The sequence below is a fragment of the Bufo gargarizans genome, chromosome 5, assembly GCF_014858855.1.
Source record: "Bufo gargarizans isolate SCDJY-AF-19 chromosome 5, ASM1485885v1, whole genome shotgun sequence".
NCBI classification, from domain to species: domain Eukaryota; kingdom Metazoa; phylum Chordata; class Amphibia; order Anura; family Bufonidae; genus Bufo; species Bufo gargarizans.
In genome coordinates this window covers 3,383,783-3,398,354 of record NC_058084.1, presented here as the reverse complement: position 1 = coordinate 3,398,354, position 14,572 = coordinate 3,383,783, and the positions used below count along the sequence as shown (strand labels likewise).

Below are 14,572 nucleotides of genomic sequence, written 5' to 3'. Positions count from 1 at the left end.
CGGAGGATGGTACATACTGGGAGGGAGGGGTGAGGGGACATCATGGGGAGGGAGAGACGGAGGATGGTACATACTGGGGAGGACGAGAACGGAGGATGGTAAATACTGGGGAGGAAGGGAACTTATGATGGTTACATACTTGTGGAGGGAGGGACGAGATGGTAAATGTACTGAGAGGGAGGATGGTACATACTGGGGAGGGAGGGGACGGAGGATGTTACATACTGGGGAGGGAGAGAACAGAGAATGTTACATACTGGGGAGGGAGAGAACAGAGGATGGTACATACTGGGGAGGAGGAAAACGAGGATGGTACATACTGGGGAGGGAAGAAAGGAGGATTGTACATACTGGGGATGAGGGAACAGAGGATGGTACATACTGGGGAGGAGGAAAACGAGGATGGTACATACTGGGGAGGGAGGGGACGGAGGATGGTATGTACTGAGGAGGGAGGATGGTACATACTGGGGAGGGAGGGGACAGAGCATGGTACATACTGGGGAGGGAGAGGACAGAGGATGGTACATACTGGGGAGGAGGAAAACGAGGATGGTACATACTGGGGAGGGAGAGAACGGAGGATGGTACATACTGGGGAGGAAGGGAACGGAGGATGGTACATACTGGGGAGGAAGGGAACGGAGGATGGGTACATACTGGGGAGGGAGAGAACAGAGGATGGTACATACTGGGGAGGGAGAGAACAGAGGATGGTACATACTGGGGAGGAGGAGAACGGAGGATGGTACATAGTGGGAGGGAGAGGACAGAGGATGGTACATACTGGGGAGGAAGGGAACGGAGGATGGTACATACTGGGGAGGGAGAGGACGGAGGATGGTACATACTGGGGAGGGAGAGGACGGAGGATGGTACATACTGGGGAGGGAGAGAACGGAGGATGGTACATACTGGGGAGGGAGAGGACGGAGGATGGTACATACTGGGGAGGGAGAGGACGGAGGATGGTACATACTGGGGAGGGAGAGGACGGAGGATGGTACATACTGGGGAGGGAGAGGACGGAGGATGGTACATACTGGGGAGGGGAGAGGACGGAGGATGGTACATACTGGGGAGGGAGAGGACGGAGGATGGTACATACTGGGGGAGGGGAGAGGACGGAGGATGGTACATACTGGGGAGGGTGAGGACGAGGATGGTACATACTGGGGAGGGAGAGGACGGAGGATTGTTCATACTGGAGAGGGAGAGGACAGAGGATGGTACATACTGGGGGGGGAGGATGAGACGGAGGAATGGTACATACTGGGGAGGGAGCTGACGAGCAGGATGCGTATCATTACTGGGAGGGAGAGGACGGCGAGGATGGACATACTGGGGGGGGGGAGCTGGACGGAGGATGGTACATACTGGGGAGGGATGAGTACCATATGTGGGGAGGGTGATGGGACTTGAGGATGGTACATACTGGGGAGGAGGAGGAGGGTTACATACTGGGGAGGGAGAGGATGGGTACATTACTGGGAGGGAGAGGACGGAGGATGGTAACATACTGGGAACGGGCGGAATGGTACATACTGGGGAGGGATGAGGACGGAGGATGGTCCATACTGGGAGGGCGAGGACGGAGGATGGTACATACTGGGGGAGGGAGAGGACGGAGGATGGTACATACTGGGGAGGGTGAGGACGGAGGATGGTACATACTGGGGAGGGAGAGAACAGAGGATGGTACATACTGGGGAGGGAGAGGACGGAGGATGGTACATACTGGGGAGGAGGAAAACGAGGATGGTACATACTGGGGAGGGAGAGGACGGAGGATGGTACATACTGGGGAGGGTGAGGGCGGAGGATGGTACATACTGGGGAGGGAGAGGACGGAGGATGGTACATACTGGGGAGGGAGAGGACGGAGGATGGTACATACTGGGGAGGGAGAGGACGGAGGATGGTACATACTGGGGAGGGAGAGGACGGAGGATGGTACATACTGGGGAGGGTGAGGACGGTACATACTGGGGAGGGTGAGGGCATACAGAGGAGGCGATGGGATGAGTACAGGTGATAACTTCCAGAGGACATGTATGAAGGCTCACCTTGCTCAAATATAATATCCCAGGACTTCATATGTTCATTCCATACACCGCTGTCCGAGAGCCGCATTAGCTGGTGGGGGTAGTAGAGCAGCGGGAGGGTGGTCTTTATCATGGTCTCCACAGCGCTAATAAACCGCAGTGATTCTGGATTTGGATTTTCCTCTAGGAGTCCAAGACGCTGCCCATACAAGACATAACTGCTGGCTGCAAGAGGGGGGCAAATACACAGTAATGAGAATTACAAGGCAGAAGATGCTTATGTTATACCAGCTGTACATATATAATTATATACAGGAGATGCCCAGGTTATACCAGCTGTACATATATAATTATATACAGGAGATGCCCAGGTTATACCAGCTGTACATATATAACTATATACAGGAGATGCCCAGGTTATACCAGCTGTACATATATAACTATATACAGGAGATGCCAAGGTTATACCAGCTTGTACATATATAATTATATACAGGAGATGCCCAGGTTATACCAGCTGTACATATATAATTATATACAGGAGATGCCCAGGTTATACCAGCTGTACATATATAATTATACACAGGAGATACCCAGGTTATACCAGCTGTACATATATAATGATATACAGGAGATGCCCAGGTTATACCAGCTGTACATATATAATTATATACAGGAGATGCCCAGGTTATACCAGCTGTACATATATAATTATATACAGGAGATGCCCAGGTTATACCAGCTGTACATATATAATTATATACAGGAGATGCCCGGGTTATACCAGCTGTACATATATAATTATATACAGGAGATGCCCGGGTTATACCAGCTGTACATGTATAACTATATACAGGAGATGCCCGGGTTATACCAGCTGTACATATATAATTATATACAGAAGATGCCCGGGGTATACCAGCTGTACATATATAATTATATACAGGAGATGCCCAGGTTATACCAGCTGTACATATATAATTATATACAGGAGATGCCCAGGTTATACCAGCTGTACATATATAATTATACACAGGAGATGCCCAGGTTATACCAGCTGTACATATATAATTATACACAGGAGATGCCCAGGTTATACCAGCTGTACATATACAATTATATACAGGAGATACCCAGGTTATACCAGCTGTACATATATAATTATCTACAGGAGATGCCCGGGTTATACCAGCTGTACATATATAATTATATACAGGAGATGCCCAGGTTATACCAGCTGTACATGTGTAATTATCTACAGGAGATGCCCAGGTTATACCAGCTGTACATATATAATTATATACAGGAGATGCCCAGGTTATACCAGCCGTACATATATAATTATATACAGGAGATGCCCGGGTTATACCAGCTGTACATATATAATTATATACAGGAGATGCCCGGGTTATACCAGCTGTACATGTATAACTATATACAGGAGATGCCCGGGTTATACCAGCTGTACATATATAATTATATACAGGAGATGCCCGGGGTATACCAGCTGTACATATATAATTATATACAGGAGATGCCCAGGTTATACCAGCTGTACATATATAATTATATACAGGAGATGCCCAGGTTATACCAGCTGTACATGTGTAATTATCTACAGGAGATGCCCAGGTTATACCAGCTGTACATATATAATTATCTACAGGAGATGCCCAGGTTATACCAGCTGTACATGTGTAATTATATACAGGAGATGCCCAGGTTATACCAGCTGTACATGTGTAATTATCTACAGGAGATGCCCAGGTTATACCAGCTGTACATATATAATTATATACAGGAGATGCCCAGGTTATACCAGCTGTACATATATAATTATATACAGGAGATGCCCAGGTTATAGCAGCTGTACATATATAATTATATACAGTAGATGCCCAGGTTATACCAGCTGTACATATATAATTATATACAGGAGATGCCCAGGTTATACCAGCTGTACATATGTAATTATCTACAGGAGATGCCCAGGTTATACCAGCTGTACCTATATTATTATATACAGGAGATGCCCAGGTTATACCAGCTGTACATATATTATTATATACAGGAGATGCCCAGGTTATACCAGCTGTACATATATAATTATACACAGGAGATGCCCAGGTCATACCAGCTGTACATGTGTAATTATCTGCAGGAGATGCCCAGGTCATACCAGCTGTACATGTGTAATTATCTGCAGGAGATGCCCAGGTTATACCAGCTGTACATGTGTAATTATCTACAGGAGATGCCCGGGTTATACCAGCTGTACATGTGTAATTATCTGCAGGAGATGCCCAGGTCATACCAGCTGTACATGTGTAATTATCTGCAGGAGATGCCCAGGTTATACCAGCTGTACATGTGTAATTATCTACAGGAGATGCCCGGGTTATACCAGCATGCTCAGTATACAGTAGAAGGGTTATAGCTGAGTATTTATGGTGTTACTCACCCTCTAGTGTGAATCTGAAGAGGTCCGCGTACAGGTCCACAGTCAGGGCTCCTCTGGTATTTTTATTTAGTCGCCGTTTCATCATGGACATGAAGTCTGTGGCGACCTCGTCCAGGAAGGGCATGAACTTCTTGACCCCAGCCATGCTCAGAACCTCCTTGTTCAGGATGATTCGGTCAGATCTCCAGCTTTCCCCATTCCTGTGCAGACACAAACATTGATCTCACTGATGGGGACTTCTCCTCCACCACATGTCCTAATCTATGGTGAAGTCTATAGTGTCCTGGGCATTGTAGACCCTCCCCCGCTCAATTCCCAGTCACCAGAAGTCTTCATAAGTCATAGATCTGAAGAAGCTGAACTATGGTGGGATCACCCAGCTGGCCACCATATCGGCCTAGTGGTGGATGTACACTGGCTCCTATTGGTGCCCAATAATGAGACTGACTTAGCACTTACAGCAGAAATACACCATATTTGTGGTTTCTCATCTCCCTGTGGGTCGCCCACGCATCGATGGTCATCCTACGAGGAAAGACACCTTCAGACTGGAAGAGTCGGGCAACGTCCTGAGGAAGCATAATGTTCACACTGCTGTGCGTCCCCAAGTTCTCCCTGCAAAGAAGGAAACTCTATATGACACTGACAATCATGCAGATGGGGTGACGGGGTTCTTTACAGTAAGAGCAGTGAGGCTGTGGCATCTTCGAGAGAGTGAGACGGTTTGTGAGGAAGTCTCACAATGTAGAAGAGGATTCTTTTCAGTACAAGCAGTGAACCCGCCATCACTGCAAAGTGCAATAATGAACAAGACAATAGCAGATGTCAACACTGTCGAAAGGAATGAGATATGTGTGGAGGAAAGGTAATGCTAAGGTTGGAGGTTTAGGAAAGGTTTCTTTACAGTTAGGGCAGTAAAGTAGTGGAACCCCTGATTACAGTAGGTGATTATAGTAAACTGGACATGTTAGAGATCCCTCCGCCCTTCTCCCCAGATTTGCAGCTTAAGGAGAACAATTTATCTCAGCATCACCAGAGTGTGAGTATAGGAAATGGTTGCTCACGAGCATCTAAGGACCTGAACATGGGCATCAGGGGCCTGCACATTGGCATCTAAGGGCCTAAACATGGACATCAGGGGCCTGCACATTGGCATCTAAAGGCCTGAACCTGGACATCAGGGGCCTGCACATTGGCATCTAAGGGCCTGCACATTGGCATCTAAGGGCCTGAACATTGGCATCTAAGGGCCTGCACATTGGCATCTAAGGGCCTGCACATTGGCATCTAAGGGCCTGCACATTGGCATCTAAGGGCCTGAACATTGGCATCTAAGGGCCTAAACATGGACACCAGGGGCCTGCACATTGGCATCTAAGGGCCTTAACATGGACATCAGGGGCCTGCACATTGGCATCTAAGGGCCTTAACATGGACATCAGGGGCCTGCACATTGGCATCTAATGGCCTTAACATGGACATCAGGGGCCTGCACATTGGCCTCTAAGGGCCTGAACATGGACATTCAGGGTCCTGCACATGGGCATTTAAGGGTCCGCACATGGGCATCGTAGGGCCTGAACATGGACATCAGGGGCCTGCACATTGGCATCTAAGGGCCTGAACACTGGCATCCAGCGGTCTGCACACAGCCTTCTAGGGACATGAATGTGGGCATCTATATATCTACTCATGAGCATCCAAGGGCCTGAACATGGGCATCAGGGGCCTGCACATTGGCATCTAAGGGCCTAAACATGGACATCAGGGGCCTGCACATTGGCATCTAAGGGCCTAAACATGGACATCAGGGGCCTGCACATTGGCATCTAAAGGCCTGAACCTGGACATCAGGGGCCTGCACATTGGCATCTAAGGGCCTGCACATTGGCATCTAAGGGCCTGAACATTGGCATCTAAGGGCCTGCACATTGGCATCTAAGGGCCTGAACATTGGCATCTAAGGGCCTGCACATTGGCATCTAAGGGCCTAAACATGGACACCAGGGGCCTGCACATTGGCATCTAAGGGCCTTAACATGGACATCAGGGGCCTGCACATTGGCATCTAAGGGCCTTAACATGGACATCAGGGGCCTGCACATTGGCCTCTAAGGGCCTGAACATGGACATTCAGGGTCCTGCACATGGGCATTTAAGGGTCCGCACATGGGCATCGTAGGGCCTGAACATGGACATCAGGGGCCTGCACATTGGCATCTAAGGGCCTGAACACTGGCATCCAGCGGTCTGCACACAGCCTTCTAGGGACATGAATGTGGGGATCTATATATCTACTCATGAGCATCCAAGGGCCTGAACATGGCCATCCATGGGCCTGCTCATGAGCATCTAAGGGCTTGAACATGTCCATCCAGGGACCATGCACATGACATGAGCATCTAAGGGCTTGAACATGTCCATCCAGGGACCATGCACATGAGCATCTAAGGGCCTGAACATGGCCATCCAAGGGTCTGCACCTGGGCATCTAAGTGTCTGAACACAGGCATCTAAGGGACTTTTTATGGCCATGAGCATTCAATGGCTTGTACAAGTTGATTCTTCAGTCACAGAACAGCAGAAACTTAGAATCCTGTACAAGATAATGTCACATGTGACCAGAGACCACGCTCCGTCCTCATCATTGCTTTGCTCGTGGACTGCCCCAGATTTCAGTATTATGTCAGTCAAAAACAAAACAGCTGATCTGAGAAAGTTGATTCAGCCGGCAGTTCTCTGTCCTTCACCATATACTGTAGGTTCATTGTGGTACAGAACATGGGTTCATCATTTGGTAGAAAGAAATAAACTGTTGCTAGACTGCTGTGTCCCATCCAGAATCTTCTCTGTCTCTGTATTTTTCAAATGTATCTGTGTCTCCTCCAGACCCCTCTATCCTTCCACCAGATTCCTCTGTCCCTCTCCAGACTCCTCTACCCCCCCCCCCCCCCGTCCTCCCTCCAGACCCCTTCGTCCCCCTCCAGACCCCTCTGTCCTCCTTCATACTACTCTGTCCTCATCCAGACCCCTCTGTCCCCCTGCAGACTCCTCTGTTCGTCCACCAGACTCTTCTGTTCCCCTCCAGACTCTTCTGTCACCCTCCAGACCCCTCTGTCCCCCTCCAGACCCCTCTGTCCTCCTCCAGACCCCTCTGTCCTCCTCCAGACCCCTCTGTCCTCCTCCAGACCCCTCTGTCCTCCTCCAGACCCCTCTGTCCTCCTCCAGACTCCTCTGTCCTCCTCCAGACTCCTCTGTCCTCCCCCAGACCCCTCTGTCCTCCTCCAGACTCCTCTGTCCTCCTCCAGACCCCTCTGTCCTCCTCCAGATTCTGTCACCCTCCGAACTCCTCTGTCCTCCCCCAGACCCCTCTGTCCTCCGCCAGACCCCTCTGTCCTCCCCCAGACCCCTCTGTCCTCCTCCAGACCCCTCTGTCCTCCTCCAGATACTTCTGTTCTGTACCCTCCAGACTCTGTCACCCTCCAAACTCCTCTGTCCTCCTCCAGACCCCTCTGTCACCGTCCAGACCCCTCTGTCCCCCTCCAGACCCCTCTGTCCCCCTCCAGACCCCTCTGTCCCCCTCCAGACCCCTCTGCCCTCCCCCAGACCCCTCTGTCCTCCCCCAGACCCCTCTGTCCTCCCCCAGACCCCTCTGTCCTCCTCCAGATACTTCTGTTCTGTACCCTCCAGACTCTCTGTCACCCTTCGAACTCCTCTGTCCTCCTCCAGACCCCTCTGTCCCCCTCCAGACCCCTCTGTCCCCCTCCAGACCCCCTGTCACCCTCCAGACCCCTCTGTCCTCCTCCAGACCCCTCTGTCACCGTCCAGACCCCTCTGTCACCGTCCAGACCCCTCTGTCACCGTCCAGACCCCTCTGTCACCGTCCAGACCCCTCTGTCACCATCCAGACCCCTCTGTCACCATCCAGACCCCTCTGTCCTCCCCCAGACCCCTCTGTCCTCCTCCAGACCCCTCTGTCCTCCTCCAGACCCCTCTGTCCTCCTCCAGACCCCCTGTCACCGTCCAGACCCCTCTGTCACCGTCCAGACCCCTCTGTCCTCCAGACCCCTCTGTCCTCCTCCAGACCCCTCTGTCCTCCTCCAGACCCCTCTGTCCTCCTCCAGACCCCCTGTCACCGTCCAGACCCCTCTGTCACCGTCCAGACCCCTCTGTCACCGTCCAGACCCCTCTGTCACCCTCCAGACCCCTCTGTCACCCTCCAGACCCCTCTGTCCTCCTCCAGACCCCTCTGTCCTCCTCCAGACCCCTCTGTCCTCCTCCAGACCCCTCTGTCCTCCTCCAGACCCCTCTGTCCTCCTCCAGACCCCTCTGTCCTCCTCCAGACCCCTCTGTCCTCCTCCAGACCCCTCTGTCCTCCTCCAGACCCCTCTGTCCTCCCCCAGACCCCTCTGTCCTCCTCCAGATACTTCTGTTCTGTACCCTCCAGACTCTCTGTCCTCCTCCAGACCCCTGTCCTCCTCCAGACCCCTCTGTCCTCCCCCAGACCCCTCTGTCCTCCCCCAGACCCCTCTGTCCTCCCCCAGACCCCTCTGTCCTCCCCCAGACCCCTCTGTCCTCCTCCAGATACTTCTCTTCTGTACCCTCCAGACTCCACTGCACAACAGTCTCATTCTGAAGCATGGTGAGGGAGTCATAGTTTGGGCAGCTTTTCTCCTCAGGGCCTGGACACCTTGCAATCATTGAGAAAACTATGAATTCTAAGGTGTATAAAATAACAATGCTCGAATGATTGGGATGTAAATATCGTACGTAATGTCCAGTGGTTTCTTTGCACAAGATGTGACATAATAATCCTCATCATCTTGTACAATATTTGCTTATGTCACATAGGAGCCTTCAGTGCAGATTCCGGAAGATTTGCATAGCAAAGAGCACTATTCTTCCCACCAAGGTGATGGAACCCATTATTATAACTGGAAATCATGAGGATATGAGCAGAGCCTCCACTTACCTGTATATTGGTCCCAGCTGGTGGAAGTTCTCCTCCATGACGTGGTGCATGCGCTGGAAATTGTTTTTCCTCCAGAACTGGAGGAGGTTGAACCAGGCATTGCGTCCGGTGCTGGGGATGGAGTGGAAAGGCAGAACTGAGCTGCTGGAGGTGACATCTGAGGTGGCTTCCTGGACCAGCGGAGCCGTGGACATACGCGACCTCCCTGTCCAGAGGAAGCTGCAAGGATCCCAAGAACCACGTCCCACCAGACATGAGCCAACCTGTCTCAGGACTTTCTTCTCCATCCTGCGATGCTCTCTGTAGTTTTCCTCCTGCAGGGGCTCAGTCTCTCATGGCTTCTTCTGTCTACCGCAGTGACCAGATAATGTCTCACCCTGATGTTGACCCCCTTCTGCCTAATCTGATTTTCATGGGTCTCCTCTCCACTAAGTTGCTCTCTCAGTTGTCTTCTTCATCTCATATACAGCAGTTATCACCAGATCTTTCCATGACTCAGAGTGCCCCCCTCCCTGGCTCGGACCACCCGGCCTCCCCGCCCTGACCTCCTTCAGCTCAGACGTTTGATCAGAGAACATGCTAATGATGGTTTGGGTTTAGGAGATGTCATGTTAATTAGAGGCGTTGTCCATCATCACAACCTTAGATAAGTGGCATCTGCCTGTGTATCTAGTGTGTGACCCCCAGCTACTCTGCCCCAGCCTGTGCCTTCATAAATCACACCAGAGCCAAGGTCCTTGAGGACAGCAACCCCCATCAGACTACCGAGCGTCTAATTGTAGAAGATACACCTAAGGCAATAATACAGAGGAGGAGACGAGCGCCTCACGTACAGGCACATAGATCGGGAGTAGTGTATATCCACTCTAGAACGTATGAGGGCCCCTGTGTGGGAGCGGTGTGGCCCCATCCCCTGGCATGCTCACAGGCACAGACTATGAGACCTGTAAATCTCCTCATCCTTTACAGGCCTTTTTTAATTTCTTTTTTCTTTTCTGGTCTGGATGCCTCCCATTTACTTGAAAGGTTTGAAAGTTCATCAATGATAAGTCAACCCTATAGGGGGCGGGGGTCTCTGCTGTGACCCCCTCCCCCGGTCATATGCCTTTAAAGGGATTCTTCATCCATGAAATATTATTGGGATAACTGTCTAGAATATTGTAAAATAACTAAAGAAGTCATACCTCCCCGATCCCCCCCCCCCCCCCCCCGCCCACTTCTGACACCTCCGGGGCCCCCGCTAGGCCCTACTTCCTACAGAAATGTGACTGCTCAGCCAATCACTGGGCCCGGGGGTCACCCACCTCAGCCAGTGGAATGTGCAGGTCAAGAGTCAGGCAGGGGCCACGGTGGGGTCAGAACAGGGGATCGGAGAGGATCTGGAGAAATAGCAGAAAACCGCCCACTGACTGAGGAGGGACCACCCACAGGGAGCCGAAATCTCTAAGGTGAGAAAAAACTGACCATGGGTGGTCCCAGCAGGCAATAGAAGGAGGGTGTAGGGTATAGGATGGGTTAATGGTAACCTCTTTGATGCTCTAGGGCAGTGTTTCCCAACCAGTGTGCCTCCAGCTGTTGCAAAACTACAACTCCCAGCATGCCCGCACAGCCAAGGGCTGTCCAGGCATGCTGGGAGTTGTAGTTTTGCAACAGCTGGAGGCACTCTGGTTGGGAAACACTGCTCTAGGGCACTGAAGTGGTTAATGGTGCCATCTCAGGTAATGTAAGGCAGTGAAGGGTTTATTAGTCGCATCCCAGGTGGTCTAGGGCAGTCGACAGGGTTAATGATGACATCTAAAGCAGTGGAGAGATGATTGATGATATTTATGAAGGGGTTAATTATACTATTCCTGGAAATCTGGGGCAGTGAAGCAGTTACTGGTGAAATTCCAGGTGGTCTGAAGCTGTTAATGGGTTAATGGTGGCATCCCCAGTGGTCTAGGGCAGTGACAGGGTTAATGGTGGCTTCCCTGGTGGTCTAGGCTGGTGAAGCAGTTACTGGTGAAATTCTAGGTGGTGTGAAGCCGTTAATGGGTTAATGGTGGCTTCCCTGGTGGTCTAGGGCAGTGACAGGGTTAATGGTGGCTTCACTGGTGGTCTAGGCCAGTAAAGCAGTTACTGGTGAAATTCTAGGTGGTGTGAAGCCGTTAATGGGTTAATGGTGGCATCCCCAGTGGTCTAGGGCAGTGACAGGGTTAATGGTGGCATCCCCAGTGGTCTAGGGCATTGACAGGGTTAATGGTGGCATCCCTGGTGGTCTAGGCCGGTGAAGCAGTTACTGGTGACAGACACAGTGATGGGAGGCAATGAAGGATTTAACAGGGTTCTCGGGAATAATTTAAAACGGTAGCAACCAACCTGTCCTCGAATGTGAGCCGGACTGGCCGCCTCCACTAGCTGAGCTACAGAGGGCGTGAGGAGGCGGAGCTCCACTAGACTGTGGCCCCTGCCTGTACTGCACACGGCCCCTGCTCAGCCATGATTGGCATATACAGTCCTATGCACTGAGCTCCCCCTAGTGGTGGCTGCAGACAGAGTTTTATCATGTACTGATGGGAAGCCGGAGATTCCTCTGTGGATTTATACATTCAGCCCCTTTACTCGGGACATAAGTCTTCGGCCCCTTTACTCGGGACATCAGTCTTCGGCCCCTTTACTCGGGACATCAGTCTTCGGCCCCTTTACTCGGGACATCAGTCTTCGGCCCCTTTACTCGGGACATCAGTCTTCGGCCCCTTTACTCGGGACATCAGTCTTCGGCCCCTTTACTCGGGACATCAGTCTTCGGCCCCTTTACTCGGGACATCAGTCTTCGGCCCCTTTACTCGGGACATCAGTCTTCGGCCCCTTTACTCGGGACATCAGTCTTCGGCCCCTTTACTCGGGACATCAGTCTTCGGCCCCTTTACTCGGGACATCAGTCTTCGGCCCCTTACTCGGGACATCAGTCTTCGGCCCTTTACTCGGGACATCAGTCTTCGGCCCCTTTACTCGGGACATCAGTCTTCGGCCCCTTTACTCGGGACATCAGTCTTCGGCCCCTTTACTCGGGACATCAGTCTTCGGCCCCTTTACTCGGGACATCAGTCTTCGGCCCCTTTACTCGGGACATCAGTCTTCGGCCCCTTTACTCGGGACATCAGTCTTCGGCCCTTTACTCGGGACATCAGTCTTCGGCCCCTTTACTCGGGACATCAGTCTTCGGCCCCTTTACTCGGGACATCAGTCTTCGGCCCCTTTACTCGGGACATCAGTCTTCGGCCCCTTTACTCGGGACATCAGTCTTCGGCCCCTTTACTCGGGACATCAGTCTTCGGCCCCTTTACTCGGGACATCAGTCTTCGGCCCCTTTACTCGGGACATCAGTCTTCGGCCCCTTTACTCGGGACATCAGTCTTCGGCCCCTTTACTCGGGACATCAGTCTTCGGCCCCTTTACTCGGGACATCAGTCTTCGGCCCCTTTACTCGGGACATCAGTCTTCGGCCCCTTTACTCGGGACATCAGTCTTCGGCCCCTTTACTCGGGACATCAGTCTTCGGCCCCTTTACTCGGGACATCAGTCTTCGGCCCCTTTACTCGGGACATCAGTCTTCGGCCCCTTTACTCGGGACATAAGTTTTCGGCCCCTTTACTCGGGACATAAGTCTTCGGCCCCTCTGGCAGTGATTCCAGCCTTCAGTCTTCTTGGAGGTGATGCCACAAGGTTTACACCTGGATTTGGGGGTTTTCGGCCGTTCTTCTCTGCAGATCCTCTCCAGCTCTGTCAGGTTGGATGGGGGCTGTCGGTGGACAGCCATCTTCAGGTCTCTCCAGAGATGTTCCATTGGGTTCTGTGTTCTGGCCCCTCAAGGACCTTCACAGAGTTGCCCTCAGCGGCTCCTGTGGTGTCCAGGGTGCACTGCACTTGTTTCTCCACTAGATGGGGCAGTCAGTGTGTATATAGCTTAGCTCAGACCTAAGTTAGGCTGAGCAGTTCAGTTCCTGGTTTAGGTGAATCCAGACCAGTGCAGAGGAGCTCAGGTCAATCCAGTGAGAGGTCAGTGCCGTCCAGGTCTCTCCATAGTCAGAAAGCAGCAGCCATGTAGCTGGATACCTGGAGGGAGGCCTCTTCCCAGCCTCTCTGCTCAGTCCAGGGTTAAGGCCTGCAATCATTCTACCTAGAGGTGAGCCATCCACTCCTATAGATCGCTCCTCCGGGGAGACCAATGTCCAAACTGTATGCAGCCGAGTATCTAAGACAAAGGATTAGCAGGATAGTCATTACCTGAGGACTTATCACACCAGGTGTAGGAGACAGCGTGAAGCATCCGCACCTCCAGTGTAAATCCTGAGGACGGTCCGGCCGACTGTCAGAACAGCAGTGGAATAGAAGTTCCAGGATTCAGAGAAGCGCCTTCAACCAAGGATTAGCGTCAGGCCGGAGTGGTGACCAGTGTCAGACTCCCAGTATCACCAGCCCAGTCTGACCAGTAGCTTCTTATGTATTACCAGAGCCGGTACTTCACCGAAGACTTGCATTTCCCTGTCCCCATATGTCTGGGAGATTGTGCTTAATGGCGGACTGTATCAGGAGACTGTCTGATGCCTGTGGATGTGACCAGGAGTCCTCATCAGTACAGAGCCATCTGGAGTTCCACCGCTGGCCTCAGACTCCGTTCCTCTATTAACACTACAGTAAATGGTTGTACCTCCACAAAAGGTACTGGCGTCACGACTGCAGGGGACCCTGCCACTGGCACAGGAATAGAGACCACCAAGGGCACCTCGGACCACCATCTGCCAGTGCCCCTTACACCAGAGTGTGCCCCAGAGAATCCTCTTCACTTCTGAGAGCCGCCCAGGGATGACATAACCGTGAGTAACCAGAACTGTACTTACCTCGGCCCACCTACCGCTCACACCGTGACCTCACACGATACCCTGCGGGGTCTGGCAAACCGCAGAACATCTCTGGACTTTGCTCCATTCAGCTTTCCCTCCACCCTGACTGGTCTCCCTGTCTCCCCAGCATAATACTGCCCCCACCATGCTTCACTGTAGGGATGGTATTAGGCAGGAGATGAGCGGCGCCTGGTCTCCTCCAGACATGATG

General features: G+C 51.9%; 1 protein-coding gene across 1 annotated transcript in view; it reads right to left on the bottom strand.

The window, feature by feature from the left end:
* LOC122938238 (cytochrome P450 11B, mitochondrial-like) overlaps window positions 1-9,859 on the bottom strand; it is a 21,923-nt gene extending 12,064 nt beyond the window's left edge. Inside the window, exons 1-4 of the mRNA XM_044293614.1 lie at window positions 9,479-9,859; window positions 4,966-5,121; window positions 4,507-4,706; window positions 2,067-2,270 (exon numbers count right to left, since the gene is read on the bottom strand). Of these exons, the coding sequence (XP_044149549.1) occupies window positions 2,067-2,270; window positions 4,507-4,706; window positions 4,966-5,121; window positions 9,479-9,765 (847 nt within the window). The 5' untranslated portion in view covers window positions 9,766-9,859. The remainder of the gene's footprint in view (window positions 1-2,066; window positions 2,271-4,506; window positions 4,707-4,965; window positions 5,122-9,478) is intronic.
* Between the last annotated feature and the right edge of the window lie 4,713 nt (window positions 9,860-14,572).